Source organism: Pan troglodytes, chromosome 10, assembly GCF_028858775.2.
Source record: "Pan troglodytes isolate AG18354 chromosome 10, NHGRI_mPanTro3-v2.0_pri, whole genome shotgun sequence".
NCBI lineage: Eukaryota > Metazoa > Chordata > Mammalia > Primates > Hominidae > Pan > Pan troglodytes.
This window is the reverse complement of record NC_072408.2, coordinates 119,809,433-119,830,792: the sequence shown is the minus strand read 5'-3', so window position 1 is coordinate 119,830,792 and position 21,360 is coordinate 119,809,433. Positions and strand designations below refer to the sequence as shown.

Genomic DNA, 21,360 nt, shown 5'->3' with positions numbered 1-21,360 from the left:
CATTCTTCTGGTCCAGCACTGGCTTGGTAGGGCAAGGCTGAGATCTCATTCCAAAGAGGTATGCCTGGCATGCGGATGATGAGGTACAGGGATAGGGTGTGAGAAGCTTGGCACCTCGCTGATTGGAGCTGGTGCAGCAGGATGTTCCTGATGGTCTCATCTTCAAAGTTGTAGTTGACCATCCAATAGACACACAGCTGCTCCTGGCATTTGATCAGCTTCAGAACGGTTCTGACGCCTTCAGCAATGTCAAAGTTGTCTTTTCTGCACCCCTGTTCCCAGGCATACACCGTAAGCAGCTCCAGGGCGTACGGAGACAGTGAGGGTAAATTCTTGATTTTTTTCTGGCACTGTGGGATAAGGAAAGGGTAGCAGCTCATTTGGGGATCCAGTTCTTACCATGTCAGGGATCTGAAATCAAGAAACCAGAGGTCTACAGGAAGTCTTGTCCTTTGCTAGAATGCCTACAGTTCAGTGGACTGACAATACCAAGTCTTGACAAAGATGTGGAACAACTGGGATGGAGCAGGGACCTCTCTTAGGTGCCTGCAGGCCACCCACTGCCCCCATCCCACAAGCATGAAAATAAAGGAAAATCTGGAGTTCTTTTGAGGGAAATTCCAGGCACCTTACTAGCCTTGAAAAGTCAATGAGCAACTTGATAAGCAAAAATATAGTAGTTCAGGGTCTACAGGAGCAGTGAAAAAAAAAAAAAAACCCAATAAAACAAAAACAACAAAAAAGAAGGTAATAGTCACTTAAAACAGTAGCCAAGGAAGTTAGAGTCAAAAGATGTTTTGTTCCCTATAGAAACTAAAGATAACATCTTAACATATGTCCCTGAGTTGATTTTCAGAAACTCAGGCCCCCACCAAGCAAATCCACTGGCAGGTAGACCTCAGATAAGGGGAAACTGAGGATGGAACCCTGACCTCGTTCTTTGTTCTAAATTTCTTCCTGAGGGTCTTGGAGGAGGTCACACCTACGAGCCAGAGCTAACGTTCCCTTCTGCTGATCTGAAATTTTTAGATAAAGCTTCGCCCATTTCACCCATCACAAATTGGAAAGTCTTTGAATCCTGTGACCGGCGCCACCCATCCTCCTCCTCCCTCCTGCTTGGAGACGTCCCACCTTTTTAGGTCAAACCAATGTACAGCCTCCACGTGTTGATTTATGGCTTTGCCTGTAACCTCTGTCCCCTCACCTTTAAAACCCTTACCTGTAAGCCATCGGGGAGTTCGGCTCTTAAACATGAACTGCCAAATTCTCCCTGCTTGGCTCCCTGCAATAAATGCTTCACTCTCTCACTGCAATCCCAAAGTCTGTTTGGCTTTGCTGCGCTGGGTGGGCAGATCCCCAGTTGGGTTTGAGAATATGCCTGAAACTCACATCTTGCTGATGGGAGTATAATTTGGTAAGATTTTGGAAATGATTTGGCAAGATTTGCTATGGTTAAACAAAAAAACAAACTACATATATATTTTATATATTTACACACATATATGTACACAACATTCATATATGTGCACTGGATAGCCCAGCAATTCTACTGCTACATATTTATCCAAGAGAAATGAATGCTTACATTCACAAAAAGACATGTAGGGAAATACCCATAGTAACCTAATTCATAATTGCCCCAATTTGAAAATGACCCAATCATCTATTTGAAAATTGCCCCAATTTGAAAATGACCCAAAGCAGCAGAATGGATAAATGTGTGTTACATTAATACAATGGAATATGGGAAAACAATGAAAAAAAGTGCTACTATGGCTGGGTGCCATGGCTCATGTCTGTAATCCCAACACTTTGGGAGGCTGAGGTGGGCACATAGCTTGAGCCCAGGAGTTCAAGACCAGCCTGGGCAACATGGTGAAACCTCATCTCTACAAAAAATACAAAAATTAGCCAGGTATAGTGGCACACTCCTGTAGTTCCAGCTACTTGGGAGGCTGAGATGGGAGGATTGCTTGAGCCCAGGAGACGGGTTGCAGTGAGCCAAGATCCCACCACGGCACTCCAGCCTGGGCAGCAGAGCAAGACCCTGCAACCATATGAATGAGTCTCTCAGACATCCCGTTGAGCCAAAGAAGGCAGAAATGAAGTATGTACCATATAATCCCACTTACTTTGTTTAAAATCAAGCAAAACTAATCTGTGGTGGTGATAGATGTTAGAATAGGGGTTTGTTTGGGAGGATTACTGGGGGGACAATGGGCTTGAGGCACCTTCTGGGGTACACAAAATGTTCCCTATGTTGATTTGGGTGTTGCTGGTAAGGTTGTAAAAAATGCGTTGAGCTGTATACCTAAGATTGTTGCACTTTACTGGATGTCAATTATCTCGATAAAAAGGAAATGAATGATAACCATATATAGACAGTTGGAAAATTACCTGTTGATGCCAGTGCTTTATCAAGAGGATCAAATCCTTTAGTTTTCCGGGACGGTTGTCAAAAAACTTCTGCTGGAGTTCAGTGAAGCAGACTGCAAACTCACCAGGACTGGCATTTGTCTTATCCAAGGATCTTTTGAGCTCTCGATAGATCCAGGGGCTGGGATTATCATTTAAGCCTGATGTGAAACAGAAATTGGAACGTTGTTATTTATGTAACCTGGTTTTAGAGAGCCAGGGTTGCTCTACAATGAAGGTCAGTTATAGTTTGATAGCACACGACTCTTGCTTAATCGGTCAGAGGACTGGTACCTTTACATAAAACATAGTAGGGAAGGGTGACTTGGCCCATTAGATAATAAAGTGTAGTCTAAACTGACTATAATGAAAACGGTATGGTGTTAACCCAAGACAAGATCAGCAGAATCTAATGGAGGGACAAGAGATGGAATTATAAACGAGAAAGGGAATTATCCAAATTAGTAGGGAACAAGTGGGTTCTTTAAAAAATTGTTTGTGTTGGCATAGTTAGTATACATCTGGAAGAAAGGAAAGTTTATATTTTACATGCAATATATTCTGTCATTGAGTCCATCCTGTGAATATTTTACTTCAGAATGTCAGGGTACAGGGACTTTGAGGAGGCAGGCAAGGTGGCAGCAGGGCCCTGGAGGTCTGGGGACAGGGGCTGGTTTAATCAATCGGTTTCCATTCTTGCTAGCTGAGTTCCACTGTTTATAAACACATTTATTTAGCCAGGCACGGTGGCTCATGCCTGTAATCCCAGCACTTTGGGAGTCTGAGGCAGGTGGATCACCTGGGGCCAGGAGTTTGAGACCAGCCTGGCCAACATGATGAAACCCCGTCTGTACTAAAAATACAAAAATTAGCTGGGCGTGGTGGCAGGTGCCTGTAATCCCAGCTACTCAGGAGGCTAAGACATGCGAACTCCTTGACCCCGAGAGGTGGATGTTGCACTGGGCCATAATTGCACCACTGCACTCCAGCCTGGGTGACAGAGTGAGACTTTGTCTCAAAATAAAAATAAAAATAAAATAAACACATTTATTGATTGATTACTGTTACTGAAACACCAGGGGTTCAGTCTAGGTCCTGCTGCTCACCACATAGAAAGCCAATGGCTGAAACAACAAGTGTTGCCAAGAAGAAGGGTTTAATCAGGTGCTGCAGCTGAGGAGATGGGAGATGAGTCTCAAATCCTTCTCCCTGACAGACTAAAGTTAGGGTTCTATATAGCAGGGAAGAAATGTAACTATGTGTGGGAAAACGGGAATTAGGGAAGGGTAAGGAGGTAATCATGAGGAATAAGGGATTTGACATCCCATTGTCTGGATGCAGTGACTGGTGAGTTTCAGTTCTTTGATACTTTTTGAGAGGTCTGAGGTTCCTTTTCTGAGGAAGGAACTTAGATAAAACAAATGTAAGTTTCAAGCTTTAAGATCAGAAGGGTCAATTTCTATGTTCATTAAAAAACAAAACAGCCCTCCCCCCCACAAAAAAACAACCAAACAAATAGAAAAAAAACAAACAAAAAATGGTCTATAGGACTACTGAGTTTGTTTCATCATTATTCTTACTTTTAGAGACAGAGTCTTCTCTGTCGCTCAGGCTGGACTGCAATGGCACAATCATAGTTCACTGTACCCTCAAATATATTTCAAGGCTCAAGTGATCCTCCTGCCTCAGCCTTCTGAGTACTTGGGACCACAGGCGTGTGCCACCATGTTTGGCTTTTTTTTTGGAGAAAAAAAAAGCCTGTTGCCCAGGCTGGTCTTGAACTCCTGGCCTCAAGTGATCCTCCCACCTTGGCCTTCCAAAGTGTTGGAATTACAGACGTGAGTCAGCTCCCTGGCCCATAAACACATTTAGATAAGAAACCAGGAGAAAGCAGCTAGCTTGTTCCTTTCATACACCCCAGTGGATATTTACTGACTCCCTAGGCATGGTTCTGGGCACTTGGCATGCAGGGAGGTTGACGGAAAGAGCATTCTATCTTCCCCCATAATGATAATAAATAGCTAACGTTTATGGTGTGTTTACTCTAAGCCTTTTATGTACAGTGAAACATACAAGCCTCACAAAACTCTTAGCTGGCAAGTGCAATTGCAATTACTAATTTACAGATGAGGATAATGGAAATACCAGCCAGTCAAGTAAATAGGTACTTCTTGCTTTGGGTCAAAGGCCCTAGGGGGAGAGTTGTAGTGGCACACAGTGGTGGAAAGAGATGCAGAATTGGAGACAGCCAGCCTGGACCTGGTGTAAAAATAGGCCAGATTAGTTAGGCTAATATTTAGTTTAAAAAAAAAAAAAAAAAAAAGCAAGTTACCAATTCCCCTGTAGGTTGCTTTTCTCAGAAAGTGACCCTGTGTTTCCTTGCAGAAAAAGGAGCTTATAATAATTTGGAATGTGCAGCTTTACCACCATCTAGTGGCAGCTTCTGGGTAGCACATGTGGGGAAGAGTTTATTTCTCATTCTCACACCATCTTTGCATGATGGGGTGAACCCAGTAGAGGGCGCTCTGGCCAGGTCTCCCAGCATGGCACTTGGAACAGGAAGAGAGGACTTTCCTATGAGAATTATGATGCACCTGTCTCCCTCCTTGACTCCAGCCCTTGTTTGAAGCAGGCCCCCACCCCCAACCCTGAGCATCCTAATGGCCCTGGAATCTAGTTTCTAGTCTGACTGTACAGCTGGCAGGCATAAGTGAGTAGTAGGACCAGGATAAGAACTCAGAACTGCCAACCTCCCAAACTGGTACATGTTTCCCCAAGCCAGGCCACCTTTCTGTGAATGTGAGTTATCAGGATGTCTGTATGTCTCCTCCTTATCAGTGATGCCTGGGCTAATTGTTCTTCATGGTTCCTGGTAACCCAGAAATTCCTTAAAACTATAGGTGATGGAAGGTACTCTGGCCATGGGCTTAGAAGACCTGGGCTTTTCTGTTTCCCCACTTGTTTAATGATGGCTTAAGTTTCAGCTTGGGAATTTTCCCTTCCCCTCCCCTCTCTTCCCCTCCCCTCCCCTTTTCTTTTCTTTCTTTCTTTTTTTTTTTTTCTTTTGACAAGATCTTGTTCCATTGTCCAGGCTGGAGTATAGTGGTGTAATAATAGCTCACTGCAACCTTGAACTCCTGTGCTCAAGTGATCCTCCTGCCTCAGTCTCCCCAGTAGTTAGGAATACAGGTGCATGCCACCACATCTAATTTTTAATTCTTTTGTAGAGATGGGGTTTCACTATGTTGCCCAGGCTGGTCTTAAACTCCTGGCCTCAAGTAATCCTCTTGCCTCAGCCTCCCAAAGCGCTGGGATTATAGGCAAGAACCACTGTGCCCAGCCTGGAATTATTTAAGTTTGTGATTATATGTGCACCTGTACTTGAGACTATGCTTTGTGCTTGAGACTATCCATCTATCTACCTCATCCATAAATATATACATATATTTAATATCTATCCATCCATCCATCTACATTCATTTTTCCATCCATTTACCTTCCATCCATTTATCCATCATGATCCATCCATCCATCCATCCAACCAACAACTATTATTAATAATGAACATTGTGCTAGAGACCATAGAAGAACAAGATACTCATGATACCCGTCCTCATGGAGCTTATAGTCTAGGAGAGGAGAAAGCTAAATACATTATTTCCATATAAGTTGTGAAAGGAAAATAAATCTTGGGGCCCCAAAATCACTGGGTTAAAGGGAAAAGTCAAGCTGGGAACTTCTCAGGACAAACCTGCCTCCCATTCTATTCAAAGTCATCCCTCTGCTCACTGAGATAAATGCGTATTTGATTGCCTCCTTTGGTTAATCAGAAACTCAGAGGAATGCAACCATTGGTCTCTTATCTACCTATGATCTGGAAGCCCTCTCCCCACTTTGAATTGTCCCACTTTGCTTCGAGCTGTCCCGCCTTTCCGGAGTGAACCATTGTTCATCTTACATATGTTGATTGATGTCTCAGGTTTCCCTAAAATGTACAAAAGCAAATTGTGCTCTGAGCGCCTTGGGCACATGTCATCAGGACCTCCTGAGGCTGTGTTACGGATGCGCATCCTCAACCTTGGCAAAATAAACTTTCTAAACTAACTGAGACCTGTCTCAGATAGTTGGGGTTTGCAAAGTGATAAATCTCATGATTCAGAAAGCACAAATGGCTACTGGAGCATGTGGAAAGTGGACCTAACCCAGACGTAGAGAGCCAGAGGACTTAAAGGATGAGTTGGAGTTATCCAAAAATAAAAGGCTGGGGGAAGTATGTTCCAGGCAAAGGAACAGTATAGGCCAAAGTCTCAAGTTGAGCTAGCATCATGTGGGTTTGAGGAGCTCAGGGAAGGCCAGAGTGGCTGAAGCATAGAGAGTTAGTTGGTGGTGAGTGGTACAGCTGGAGAGGTAAGTAAGTAGGGGCTGCCAGATCATCAAAGTCCTGTCCTGCTGAGGAGTTTGATCCTTATCCTTGTAAACCAAAAATAAAATTCTAAGCCTTCCCAACCTACTGAATGAACCCCTCTCTTGGCCAAGGGGAACCCCCAAAGAAATCTGAAAAACTAGCTCAGGTCATGATGGGAAGGAGGAGCTCAGACACCTCATTATACCCTCCTCCCTTTGGAATTCAGGCACAATTGACAAACACTAACATTAAAATAGAGACCCCAAGACTGACAGAACAGACTCTTTGTAGCAGTATGACACCAAATTCCAGCTTAACTCTGGCATCGCCTGACAGATAACAGGCCCTAAAGGAAATCAAAAGTATTTTACCCCAAAATATATTTCTTTGACATATTTTGGAATGGCCCTGCAAAGCTGTGTCCTGTGGAAAAATTCACATTCTGTGGAGAATCCCCTTCCCCTTCCAGATCTTTTCCTGATTCAGGAGAGATTTTAACTAATCGTCTGACATCTTTAAGGTCTGATAAGGGACATTTACCACCTACTCTCCTTGAAGCCTGCTACCTGGAGGCTTCATCTACATAATAAGAACCTTGTCTTCCACAACTCCCCTTTTCTTAAGCTGAACTCCTTCAACCAACTGCTAATCAGGAAATCTTTATAACCACCTATGACCTGGAAGACCCTGCTTTGAGACATTTTGCCTTTCCAGGCTGAACCAATGCATACCTTATGTGTACTGATTTACGTTTCTGCCTGTAAATTCTGTCCCCTTAAAATGTAGACAAATCAAGCTGTAACCTAATCACCTGGGGCACACGTTCTCAGGAACTACTGAGATTGTGTCACAGGTCATGGTCCTCATATTTGGCTCAGAAAAAACCTCTTAAAATATTTTACAGAGTTTGGCCTTTTTGGTCAACTTCCTAAATGCAGTGAAAAGCCATTAGAGGCAGAGTGTGTGACACAATATTTGTGCATGGAAAGAGAGCACCAGCTGCAGGGTGGAGTGAGACAGGAGGCAGGGAGACAATTAGGAAGCCATTGCCCCATCCCTGGTGGTGACGTTGACTAGGGAAGTAGCAGTGGGAAGGGAGAGAAATGATGAAGATTTAGGAGCAAGTTAGGCAGAACTGGCAGGACTTAGTGATGGGCTGTGAATGAGGAGGTGGGGGAGTTGGAGATACAATCCTGGCTTAGGTATATAAACCAAAAATAAAATTCTAAGCCCCCCCAGTCATCTGAATGGACCCCTCCTCTCAGCAAAGGCATTCCAAAGTTGACCTGAAAAACCAGTTCAGGCCATGATGGGAAGGAGGAGCTGGACATGCCTCATGATACCTCTCTCTCTTTTGGAATTAGTGATAGAACAGGCTCTTGTCTGATAAGAAACATTTACAATCTATTCTCTCTGAGGTCTGCTACCTGGAGGCTTCAGCTGCATGATAAAACTTTGGTCTCCACAACCCTTTATCATCATAACCCAGACATTCCTTTCTATTGATGATAACTCTTTCCATCAATTGCCAATCAGAAATCTTTAAATCTACCAATGACCTGGAAGCCCCCACTTTGAGTTGTCCTGCCTTTCCAAACCAAACCAATGTACATCTTACATGCATTGAGTGATGTCTCATGTCTCCCTAAAATGTATTGTATTAGTCTGTTCTCATGCTGTTAATAAAGACATACCTGAGACTGAGTAGTTTATAAAGGAAAGAGGTTTGATTGACTCACAGTTCCACATGGCTGGGGAGGCCTCACAATCATGGTAGAAGAGCAAGGGACATGTTACATGGTGGGAGACCAGAGAGAGCTTGTGCAGGGGAACTCCCCTTTATGACACCATCAGATCTCGTGAGATTTATTCATTATCATGAGAACAGCATGGGAAATACCTGCCTCCATGATTCAATTACCTCCCACTGGGTCCCTCCCATGACATGTGGAAATTGTGGGAGCTACAATTCAAGATGAGATTTGGTGGGGACACAGCCAAACCATACCACGTATACAACCAAGCTGTACCCTGAGCACCTTGGGTACATGTCATCAGAACTTCCTGAGGCTGTGTCATGGGTACATCCTTCACCTTGGCAAATATACTTTCTAAATAGATTGAGACCTGTCTCAGATACTTTTGGTTTACAGGTGATAGCGTTGCTGGAAAAGAGGGTCCTGATTCAGATCCCAAGAGAGGGTTCTTGGATCTCATGCAGGAAAGAATTCAAGGCAGGTACAGAGTATGGTGAAAGAAGCAAATTTATTAGAAACGACTTTGTTACAGGGTAGGCCGTCCTCAGAAAGGAGAAGGAGGAATGCGCCATTCTTTGTTAGTGTCTTCGTTGATAAGAAATTCTAAGGAGCTGTCATTAAAATTGGAATGTGCAGATGTGCTCACTAAAGGTAGGGGGTATTGGTGCTGTTAAATCAAGTTTAGCCTAAAGCTGCCTCCTAACATATTTTAAGTTTGGCCTAAAATTTCTCTGTACATGGTGAACTATAACCTAAAAGGATGTGTAAACAGATTGCAACCTACTCTTGTGCCAATCACTGAGTTTCGGCCAATCAAAGGTGGCCAACTGTTCAAATCTCGTTCAAATAAGGCCAATGCTGAGCTATAACCAGTCTGGCTGTTTCTGTACCTCACTTTCATTTTCAGTACATCATTTTCCTTTTCCTGTCCATAAATCTTCTACCACCACATGGCTGTGTTCAAGACTCTCCGAACCTACTCTGGCTCGGGAGGCTTCTAGATTCGTGAATTGTCTGCTCAGTTAAACTCCATTAAATTCAATTTGGCCAAGAATTTTCTTCTTAACAGTGGTATTGATGACCATTAATCCTTCAACCTAAACCTGCTCATTAATGCTGCCTTTAAGTGGACTGAACTTTTAGGACACCTGGACATTTTGTAGGCTTAGTGGGAGATGTTTTGTATGGCCTTAAATATTCTGCAATTATAATTGGTGGTCAGCTTAGACTGTGGCTATTTTCAGACCCAAGTATTAAGCCTGTAGGTTCCTTGTGAGTGCCTAGCTACTTGCTTTAAGATGGAGTCACTCTAGCCATCTTTTATTAAACCAGAAGCCTGGTAAGCAGAGGTTACTTTAACAATAAGCAAGAGTGTGGGAATGTTTGCTGAGACAGGAGACACAAGAGGTGGGCAGGTCTTGGGGATTTAGGAGTTGGGTTCTAGGCACCCCCTCAAGCTTTGATAGTTATCTATGGAAGGTTGTTGCCTTGATTTTGACCTGGTAGGAAGGCAGACTTCAAATGCTTGCCCCAGCTGGACTTTTCCCAGATGTCTGCCTCATCCTCTTACTCTAACCAACACTGACTCTGGTCAAAACCTGCAAGCGTGATCTGCGGACCAGCAGCTCATCATGGAGCTGGCTAGAAATATGAAATCCTGGGCTCTAACTCAGACCTCCTGAGTCAGGATCTGCATTTTAACAAGGTTCCAGGTGATTTATGTATACAGTATGGCTTAAAAGGCTCTGCCTTAGATTCTAGAATCCAGAACATTTTCTCCAAAGTCAATCAGGGTATGGGGGAGAAGTTAGTTCCAGAGAAGAGAGCAAGTCCAGGGTAGAAGGGATTCTTCTCTCCTGAGGGTCTACGGTCTCCCATTTTTTAAAGCAGCAGTGGTATCTATCCCACCCATGGCCTAGAGGTTGCACAGAGCTGTCTGGCACCCCCTTCTTTGGCTTTTCTCTCCTGACACCCAGCAATGCTTACTCAGAGCGTTGAAGGCGGCCAGCACCTCGAAAGAGATTCTCTGATTTTTTGTGAACACCTGGATGGTGAACCCATCAAGGGACTTCTGGATCTCGAAATTGTTTTCCATCCACTTCGTGAACAGACAGAACTTCAGCTTATCCCCAGTTTTATCGAGGATGTCACGTTGGCTTCTCTTCTGATCCTGGAATTGTTTTAAGTCACTGAAGAAGAGGACAAGGGTACCATCGGAGTTGCCTCTTAAGACTGTTTTCCGTCCATAGGAGCCACCCTGCCAGTGACAAAGAAGCAGATATGAGACACTAGATTCTGGGGTTACAGGGATCTCTAGCAGGCAGTGGTATTTCTCAACTCAAGTAAAAGCCAAAAATGGTCTTAACATTGAGTGGCAGGCATCCATTTGCCCCACAAAGACCTGATTGGGATGCTCATAGTAACACTTTTCATACTAGCCCCAACCTGGAGGTGACGCAAATGGCCGCTGGCAATAGAAACGGATTGAACTGCCCCACCTGCCACCACCAGCACCTGTGCTTACTGTCCCAGGGCCTGAGGATAGGATCGCCTCACCTGCCATTGTTGCTGGTGCCTGTGCGCATCTGGGGGAATGGGGGTCAAACTGTCCCACCTGCTGCCAGCACCTGCACACACCATTAGGGAACCTGAAGACAGGCTCGCCCCACCTGCCACCAGCATCCACATGTGCTGCCCAGGGGCCAGGAGATTAACCCATCCTCTTTACCACCAGCAGCACAGGCACACACCATCCAGAGGCCTAAGGAGGGGCCCACTCTGCCTGCCACTAGTGACCACCTGTGTCCCCCAAGGGCCTGGGGACCAGCCTACCCAGCTTGCCATCACTGATGCCTGTGTACACCACTTGAGGGCCTGAGGGTTGGCCTGCTGCTGCCGCTTCCACACAAGCCACCTGGGGGCCCAAGGACCTGCCTGTTCAGTCCACTGCTGCTACCACTGGCACCCGAACATGTCATCTTGAAGTCTGATACCCTGCCCACCTGGACACACCAGCATTGACACCCACATACACTGACTGGGGGCCTGAGGACCAGCATGCCTGGCATACTGCTGTCACCACTGGTGCTTGAAGACCAACCTGCCTGATGTCCCTGTTCCCAGCACAGCCTTTCCACAGACTCCATTAACAACTACACTGTCAGCCACTGAGGAGCTCACAGACAACATTGATGCTAATGAAATCATGTGGAGGCTCCACTAACTGTGCCCACACAGAATCAAAGCCAAAGTGCTCCACTCAACCAACACTATAGACACATCTACAGGAAAACATCTTTTTATTCTATTTTTATTTAATTTTTTAGAGACAGGGTCTTGCTCTGTCACCTAGGCTGGAGCATAGTGGCACAATCATATCTCACTGTAATCTCAAACTCCTGCCAGAAGCAATCTTCCCACCTCAGCCTCCTGAGTCACTGGGATTATAGGCATGAGCCATCATGCCCAGCAGAGGAAAATGTCTTTCCCTATGAAAGTCAATAAATAAAATTGGAGAAGTGACTGTTACATTAGCTGTGCTGATATCAATGTAAGGACACAGAAACATGAAAAAGCAAGGGAAACATGGCACCTCCAAAGGAGCACAATAATTCTTTAGTACAGATCCCAAAGAAAATGATATCTGTGCAATGGCTAAGAAAAATTCAAAACCATGATATTAAAGAAATTCAGTAAGATACAAGAAAACACAGATAAACAATATGAATAAATCAGGAAAATAATTTATGCTCTGAATGAGAAACTCAACAAAGAGATAGATATTCCTAAAAAGAACCAAAGACAATTCCTGAAACTGAAGAAATCAATGAATAAAATAAAAATACAACTCACTGCTTTAACAATAGACTAGGTCAAGGAGAAGAAAGAATTTCTAAACTTGAAGACAGTTCTTTTGAAATAATCCAGCCAGATAAAAGGAGAGAAAAATAAATAAAAATGAGTGAAGAAAGCCTATGTGCCATATTGGTAATCATAAAGTAACCAAATATTTAAATTTGGAAAGATCTAGGAGGAGATGGGCAAAGGCATAGAAAATCTATTTAATGAAGTAATAGCTGAAAACTTCCCATGTCTTACAAGAGATTTAGACACCCAGATACAGGAAGCTCAAAGATTCTCAAATAGATTCAACCCCAAAATGTCTTCTCCAGGCATATTATAGTCAAACTGTCAAAAGTCAAAGACAAAGATTTAATTCTGAAAATAGCAAGACAAAAGTATAAAGTCACATATAAGGGAATCCTCCTCAGACTAATAGCAGATTTCTGAGCAGAAAACTTACAGGTCAGAAGAGAATAGGATGATATGCTCAAAGTGCTAAAAAAAAAAAAAAACCCTTTCAGACAAGAATACGATACCCAGCAAAGCTATCCTTCAAAAATGAAGGAGAAATAAAGTCTTTCCCAGACAAGCAAAAACAGAGGGAATTCATCACCACTAGACTAGTTCTACAGAAAATGCTTAAGAGAGTGTTACATCTGGAAACAAAGGGATGATGTCTACCATCATGAAAACACACAAAAGTATAAAACTCACTGGTAGAGCAGATACACAAATGACAAAGAAAAAGGAGTCAAATGTTATCATTACAAAACCCCCAACAATTGGAAAGGTAGGCAATAAAGAGAAAGAAAAGAACAAAGAATGTACAAAACAATCAAAACAAATAACAAAATGACAGGAGTAAGTTGTTACCTATCAATAACAACCCTGAATTTAACAACGGTTTAAATTCTCTAGTTAAAAGATACAGACAAGCTGAATGGATAAAAAATAAGGTCCAACTATATGCTGCCTCCAATAAACTCACTGCATCTGTGAAGATACATATAGACTGAATGTGAAGGAATGGAAAAAATATTCCACACAAATGGAAACCAAAAGTGTGCAGGAGTAGCTATACTTATATCAGACAGAGTAGACTTTAAGTCAAAAACATAAAAGGAGACAAAGAAGGTCATTTTATAATTAATGATCAAGAGATCAATTCAGCCAGAGGATATAAGTATGTGTATATATGTATATAGACATATATATGTATATGTATATTTATACACATATGTATGACCACCCAACGGTAGAGCACTGAGATATGTAAAGCAAATATTAGAGCTAAACAGAGACAGAGAGACTGCCAATACAGTAATAGCTGGGAACTTCATCTCACTTTTGGTATTGGGCAGATCACATAGACAGAAAATCAGCAAAGAAATACTGGACTTAGTCTGCATTATAGTCCAAATGGACCTAATGAATATTTGTAGATTATTTATTCAGCTACAGAATACACATTCTTATCAGCACAGGGAATGTTCTCCAGGATAGACCCTATGGTAGGTCATAAAACAAGGCTCAACAAATTTTTAAAAATTGAAATACTGTCAGGTATCTTAATGGATACTTATCACAATGGATACAGACCACAATGGAACAAGAGGAACTTTGGAAATTGTACAAATACCTGAAAATTAAACAACACGCTCCTGGACAACCACTGGGCTGATGAAGAAATTTAAAAGGAAATCAAAAAATTTCTGGAAACAAATGAAAATGGAAACACAACATACCAAAACCTAAGGGATACAGCAAAGTTTGAAGCAATACATGCTTACATCAAAAAAAATAGAACAATTTCAAATAAACAACCTAACGGTTCATCTCAAGGAATTAGAAAAGCAAGAAAGGCCAGGCATAGTGGCTCACACCTGAAATTCCAGCACTTTGGGAGGCTGAGGCGGGTGGATCACCTGAGGTCAGGAGTTTGAGACCAGCCTGACCAACATGGTGAAACCCCGTCTCTACTAAAAATACAAAATTAGCCGGGCGTGGTGGTGCATGCCTGTGATCCCAACTACTCAGGAGGCTGAGGCAGGAGAATCACTTGAACCCAGGGGGCAGAGGTTGCAGTGAGCTGAGATCATGTCATTGCACTCCAGCTTGGGCAACAAAAGCAAAAATCCATCTCAAAAACAAACAAACAAAAAAGCAAGAATAAACCAAACCTAAAATTAGTAGAAGGAAAGAAATAATAAAAATCAGAACAGAACTAAACATAATATAGGCTAAAAATTAACAAAATAAAAAGTCGGTTTCTTAAAAAGATAAACAAAATGGATGAACTGCTACTTAGACTAAATAGACTAAAAAAAGAGAGAAGACCCAAGTAAATAAAATCAGGGATAAAAAAGGAGACATTACCATTGATACCACAGAAATACAAGGGGTCATTAGAGACTATCATGAACAACTACATGTGAACAAATTGGAAAGCCTAGAGGAGATGGATAAATTCCTGAACACATACAACCTACTAAGATTGATCCAGGAAGAAACAGAAAACCTGAACAGACCAATAGTGAGTGAGTAGATTGAATCAGTAATAAAAAACTCCTCAACAAAGAATAGCCCAGGACCAGATGGCTTTACTGCTGAATTCTACCAAACTTATAAAGAAGAATTAACACCAATTCTTCTCAAACTATTCCAAAAAAATTGAAGAGGAGGGAATTACTCCTAACCACTTCTATGAAGTCAGCATTACCCTGATACCAAAACTAGACCAAAGACACAACAAAAAAGAAAACTACAGGCCAATATCCCTGATGAACATAGATACAAAAACCTTCAACAAAATGCTAGCAAACCAAATCCAATAATACCTCGAAAAGATAACACATGATCAAGTGGGATTTATCCCAGGGATGCAAGGATGGTTCAACATGAGCAAGTCAACAAATGTTGAACATTTGCACATCACATCAACATAATGAATTATGATTATCCTGGTATGATTATCCTGGTAGATGTAGAAGAACATTTGGTAAAATTCAACATCCCTTTATGCTAAAAACCCTCAACAAATTAGGCATGTAAGGAACATACCTCAACATAATAAAGTCCATATATGACAAACCCACAGTTAACATCATACTGAATTGGGAAAGGCTTTCAGCCTGTATCCTGGAAGTCCTAGCCAAAGCAATCCCACAAGATAAAGAAATAAAAGGCATCCAAATAGGAAAAGAAAAAGTCAAATTGCCCCTCTTTGCAGACCATATGATCTTCTATACAGAAAAACCTAAAGACTCCACCAAAAAAACCTCTTAGAACTGATAAATTTGGTAAAGTTGCAGGATACAAAATCAAAATACCAAAATCAACATACCATACCAACATACCAAAATACCAACATATTCTACACATCAGTAATGAACTAGCTGAAAAAGAAATCAAGAAAGCAATCTTATAGTATTTAACAAAAATACCTAGGAATGCATTTAACTAAGGAAGTGAAAGATCTCTACAATGAAAACTACAAAACACTGATAAAAGAAACTGAAGGTGACACAAGCAAATGGAAAGGCATCCCATGCTCTTGGATTGGAAGAATTAATATTGTTAAAATAACCATACTACCCAAAGCAATCTACAGAATCAATGCAATCCTTATAAATACCAGTGACATTTTTTTTCACAGAAGTAGAAAAAACAATCCTAAAATTTGTATGGAAACACAAAAGATCTCAAATAGCCAAATAGTACTAAGGAAAAAGAACAAAGCTAGAGGCATCACACTACGTGACTTCAAAATATACTACAAAGCTATAGTAACCAAAGAAGCATGGGATTGGTATAAAAACAGACATATAGACCAAAGGAACAGAATCAAGAACCCAGAAACAAATCCACAAATTTACAGCCAACTGATTGAGAAAGCACCATGAACACACATTAGGGAAAGGATACTCTCTTCAATAAACGGTGTTGGGAAAACTGGATATCCATATGTAGAAGAATGAAACTAGGCCCCCATCTCTCATCTTATAAAAAATTAACTAAAAATGGATTAAAGAGTTAAACGTAAGGCCTGAAATGATAAAATTAATAGAATAAAGCAGAAGAGTAATGCTTCATGATATTGGTCTATGCAAGTATTTTGTGGCTAAGACTTCAAAAGCACAGGCAACAAAAACAAAAAATAGACAATTGGGACTATATTAAATGAAAAAGCTTCTGCACGTCAAAGGGAACAATCAAGAGTGAAAAGACAAGCTGTAGAATGGGAGAAAATATTTGGAAACTATTTTTCCAACAAGGGTTTAATATCCAGAATATACAAGGAACTTGAACAACTTAACAGCAAAGAAAACAACCCATCCCATTAAAAAGCAGGCAAAGGGCCTAAATAGACATTTCTCAAAAGAAGACATACAAAATGGCCAATGGGTATATGAAAAAATGCTTGACATCACTAATCACTAGGGAATGCAAATCAAAACCACAATGAGATACCATCTCACCCCAGTTAGAATAGCTATTATCAAAAAGACAAAAAATAACAAACGCTAGCAAGGATTTGGAGTAAAGGGAATCTTACACACTGTTGGTGGGAATGTAAATTAGCACAGTCATTATGGAAAACAGTATGGAAGTTTCTAAAAAAAATAAAAATGGCACTGCCATTCAATCCAGCAATCCCACTAACTAGGTATTTATCCGAAAAAGGGATAACTGCACCCTCATCTTTATTGCAGCACTATTCACAAAAGCCAAGATATGGAATCAACCAACGTATCCATCAGCAGCTGAATGGATAAAGACAATGTAATATATATATACACAATAGAATACTATTCAGACACAAAAAGAATGGAATTCTGTCATTTGCAGCAATGTGGATGGAACTAGAGGTCATTATGTTAAATGAAATAAGTCATGCATAGAAAGACAATTATTGCATGTGTTTATGTGGAAGTTAAAAAAAGTTGATCTCATGGAGGTAGAGAGTAGGATCATAGTTACCAGAGGCTGGGAAGTAGAGGAGGAAATGAAGAGAAGTTGGTTAATGGATACAAACATACAGTTAGATAGAAGGGATAAATTCTAGTGTTTGATAGCACAATGGGGTGACTATAGTTAACAATAATTTATTATATATTTCAAAATAGTTAGAAGAGAAGATCTGAACTGTTCTCAACACAAATAAATGATAAATGTTTGAGGTGATGGATATCCTAACTACCCTGATCATTTCACATTGTATCCATGCATCCAAATATCACATGTACCCCATATAAATATGCACAATTATGTAAAAATAAAAAAACACAGTAGAATGGACAAATGTGGAATATTCACATAATGGAATTGACACAACAATGAAAAGATAAACAACTGTACCCCACAACATAAATTTCATAAACATCATAGGTCAGAGAAACCACGCACTAAAGCACACAGAGCCCATGATGCCATTTATATAGGGGTCACCCATGCATCCTGGTTTACATTCCCAGCTTTCACACCAAGAGTCCCACATCCCAGGAAACACCCCAATCTTGGATGAACTGGGATAGTTGGTCACCCTATAATTGTAAAAGGTTTAAAAACAGGCAAAACGTGTCTATGCTGTTAGAAGTCAGGAGATTGCCTACCTGGGTTTGGAGGTGCTGACTGGATCGGGGGCCCAGGGCTCTGGGGGGCTGAGAATGTTTTGTTTCTGGATCTGGGTGGGGGTTACACAGTTACATTGTTTGTGGCTACCTATCAAGCTGGACACTTTGATCTGGGCACTTTTTCTGTTTTACTTCCATGAGGAAAAAAAAATTGAGAGGCGGGATAGTGTAGTGGTTAAACATGCATGCCCTCCAGCCAATGACCCAGGCTTAAAATCCCAGTTCTGACAATAGCTATTAACCAAACTCGCCTTAGCTTGCTGACCTGGGCCAGGGCTGGGGACACCACGTGTCTAGATTTCTTTATTGAGGCACTAGCGGATGTGTGCAAGGGGTAGAGACCAAAAAGTGTGGCAGCAGCAGAGAAGGGACGTCAGCAGCGCAGGAGGCTAAGAGGGTAGTATTGGGCCATCAGGACCCCCACGCCCCCAATTCTAGGGTCCTGGCATCTCCCCAGTCCCCCTTCCTCCCCAGAGGTCCAGAATTTTCAGCCTCAGTCCTGAGATTTGTGTCCACAAAACCAAATATTTCTAACTGATAAAAGCCACTCCTTCTTGCTGCGGAGAAACCACAAGGCAACCTGGGTAGTCTGAACAAAGTTCTCTAGCCTCCCTAAGTTTACTCCTCTGTACTGTGGAGAGGATAGAAGAAAATCGCAGTGAGTAATCACAGTGAATTCACTGAGCACTGCCAGTCTTTTGCTAAGAACATGATGTGCTCAAGCCTTACGATACTCTGAAGTGGGTATTATGCCTCTCCCCATTTTACAGAGTCAGAGACTGAGGCACAGAGAGGTTAAGTAGCCTGCCCAGTGTCACACAGCTCTGGAGCAAGCGCCTGCTCCAGAGCCTGAGACTCCTACACCACATCCCACCCAAGTGTGGGCCTTGCACATAATAGGCACCCAGCACCCAGTAGCTCGGCCTTGCTGCCGCCGTGGAATCTCCTGCCTCCCAGAGACCCAACCTCAGCCCTGGACTCACTATGGCCACTCCCTGCACCAGGGGGAACTGTTCGGGTTCCTGCAGGACGTCACAGATGGTGTTCACCATCTCGTCGATCAGTGTCTTACATTCTTCGTAGGGCTTCAGGTATTCCTGGATAAACCAACCCAGCTTCTGAGCAGGCACCGAGGACAGCTGGGACTCCCCATTTCCCATTGCTCTCAGCTGGCTGCCGGCAAGACAGTGAATGGTAGGATGGGAGGCAGAGGAATTCTTGCTGCTGCCCAGAGCCAGGAAACTGAAACTGAAGTCTAGAGGCCTCTCTCCACCCACTGCAGCGAGCTTACCAACTCTTGTATCCGGGACAGGGAAACAAAACTAACTTAAGCTCAGAGGCTCTGCCCTGCCCCTTGCAGTGAGTTTACCAACTCCTGCATCCGGGGCAGGGAAACCAAAACTAACTTAAGCTCAAATGCTCTTCCCCGCCCCTTGCAGCAAGGTTTACTGACTCCTGCACCCCAGCAGGGAAACCAAAACTGACTCAAGCTCAGAGGCTTTCCCTGTCCCCGGCAGCGTGGTGACCAGCCCTTCAGGGGCTCCCCAAAACTTGAGGTTAACCAAACAGCCTCTAGAACCCCATTGTGAGGGCTTCATACCTGCTAGACGTCTGTCCTTGAGCACATCGCCTGCCCTCTTCGCGCCTCAATTCCCCCATCTGTAAGCTGGGGGAAAATGGCAGCTCTCTCATAGGATTAGCTTGATGATTAAATAATACCTGCAAAGTGCTTAGAAGCAGGGGCGCACAGGTCATCTTTTGAGGCTCTGTCCCTTTCCCCCTGTTCTCAGTGGCCAGGGAACTCACATTCAGGGAAAGCGGCAGAGAGGAAAAAGAGACCCAGAGAGGGAACTGACTTGCTCAGGGACACACAGCAAAGCAGGGACCTAGCTGGACTCAGGTTTTGGTCTGCTTCTGGGTAAACACAGGCCCCGGGGTGGTCAGCTGGTGGGAACCTCTGTGTGTCCAGTTTCTCAGCACACTTGTGGACAGCCGAGGGACCGTATGAGGCACTTGTCCAGCCTCGCAAGGACAAGAAAACACACCCCAAGTGTGTGAGCCAGAAAGGAGACAGACATGCAACTCCTGTGCCCAGAGCTTTGAAAACAAAACTCGCAGAGGACTCCCAGCCAGCTGCCTTGGCCCAGCAATAATAATTCACAGAGAAGGCAAAAATCTCCAAGATGTAGCGGGGGACCAGGGCCCTTCCATACTGGGATGGTTAATTTTATGTGTCAAGTTGGCTGAGCCCAGGTACCCAGATATTTGGTCAAACATTATCCTAGATCTTTTTGTGAAGGTATTTTTTAAAGATAAGATTAACATTTACATTGGTAGACTTTTTTTTGAGTAAAGCGGATTATCATCTGTAAGGTGGTGGGCCTGATTCAATCAGTTGAAGGCCTTAATAGACTAAAGACTGAGCTCGCCCGAGGAAGAGGGAATTCGGCTGCAGTGCCTTGGCCTCCACTTGCAGCAGCAACTCCTTCCTGGGTCTCCCACCTGCCAGTCTACCCTGCCGATTTTGGATTTGCCAGCCTCCACAATCACATGAGCCAATTCCTTAAAATAAATACCTCAAAACAAATATAAATACCCTGTTAGTTCTGGAAAAACCTCGATTAATGCACATGCTCATTAAGGGCCTTCCCTGCCCTTATCCAACTTTTACTGCAACACCGAGAGGTAGGCAGGCTGGGAAGGCGTAGTCCTAAGGTTCTTTTTCAGATGAGAACATGGAGGCTCACAGAGGTGGAAACATTTGCCTGTGATCACACAGCTAGCAAGTTGTCAGGCTAGGTTCTAACACTAACACACTGCCTGACTCCAAAGCCTGTGCTTTATTTGTTATTTAAAAAAACACTTTATTTTGAAGTAATTTGAAATGCTGAGAAAATTTACAAGATGCACACAAAGAACTTACTTAGACTTTTTACCCATTATATTTTTACCACATTTGCCCCTCATTTTCTTGCTATTTATACATTTGAGGAGGTTTTTGTTTTGTTTTGTTTTTGAGACAGAGTCTCACTCTGTCACCCAGGCTGGAGTGCAGTGGCGTGATTATAGCTCACTGCAGCCTCACCCTCCCAAGCTCAAGCAATCTTTCTACTTCAGCCTCCTGAGTAGCTGGGACTATAGGCATGCACCACCATGCCTGGCTAAATTTTTTAAAATTTTTTGGTAGAAACGGGGGTCATGATGTCACCATGTTGCCCAGGCTGGGCTCGAACTCCTGGCCTCAAGCGATCTTCCCACCTCAGCCACCCAAAGTGCTGGGATTACAGACCTGAGCCACCACGCCCAG

At 42.8% G+C, this 21,360-nt stretch overlaps 1 protein-coding gene across 1 annotated transcript in view; it reads right to left on the bottom strand.

Moving 5' to 3' along the window:
* OAS2 (2'-5'-oligoadenylate synthetase 2) overlaps positions 1 to 21,134 on the bottom strand; it is a 34,830-nt gene extending 13,696 nt beyond the window's left edge. Inside the window, exons 1-4 of the mRNA XM_001151534.7 lie at positions 19,037 to 21,134; positions 10,564 to 10,834; positions 2,398 to 2,576; positions 115 to 350 (exon numbers count right to left, since the gene is read on the bottom strand). Of these exons, the coding sequence (XP_001151534.2) occupies positions 115 to 350; positions 2,398 to 2,576; positions 10,564 to 10,834; positions 19,037 to 19,213 (863 nt within the window). The 5' untranslated portion in view covers positions 19,214 to 21,134. The remainder of the gene's footprint in view (positions 1 to 114; positions 351 to 2,397; positions 2,577 to 10,563; positions 10,835 to 19,036) is intronic.
* Positions 21,135 to 21,360: the final 226 nt, after the last annotated feature.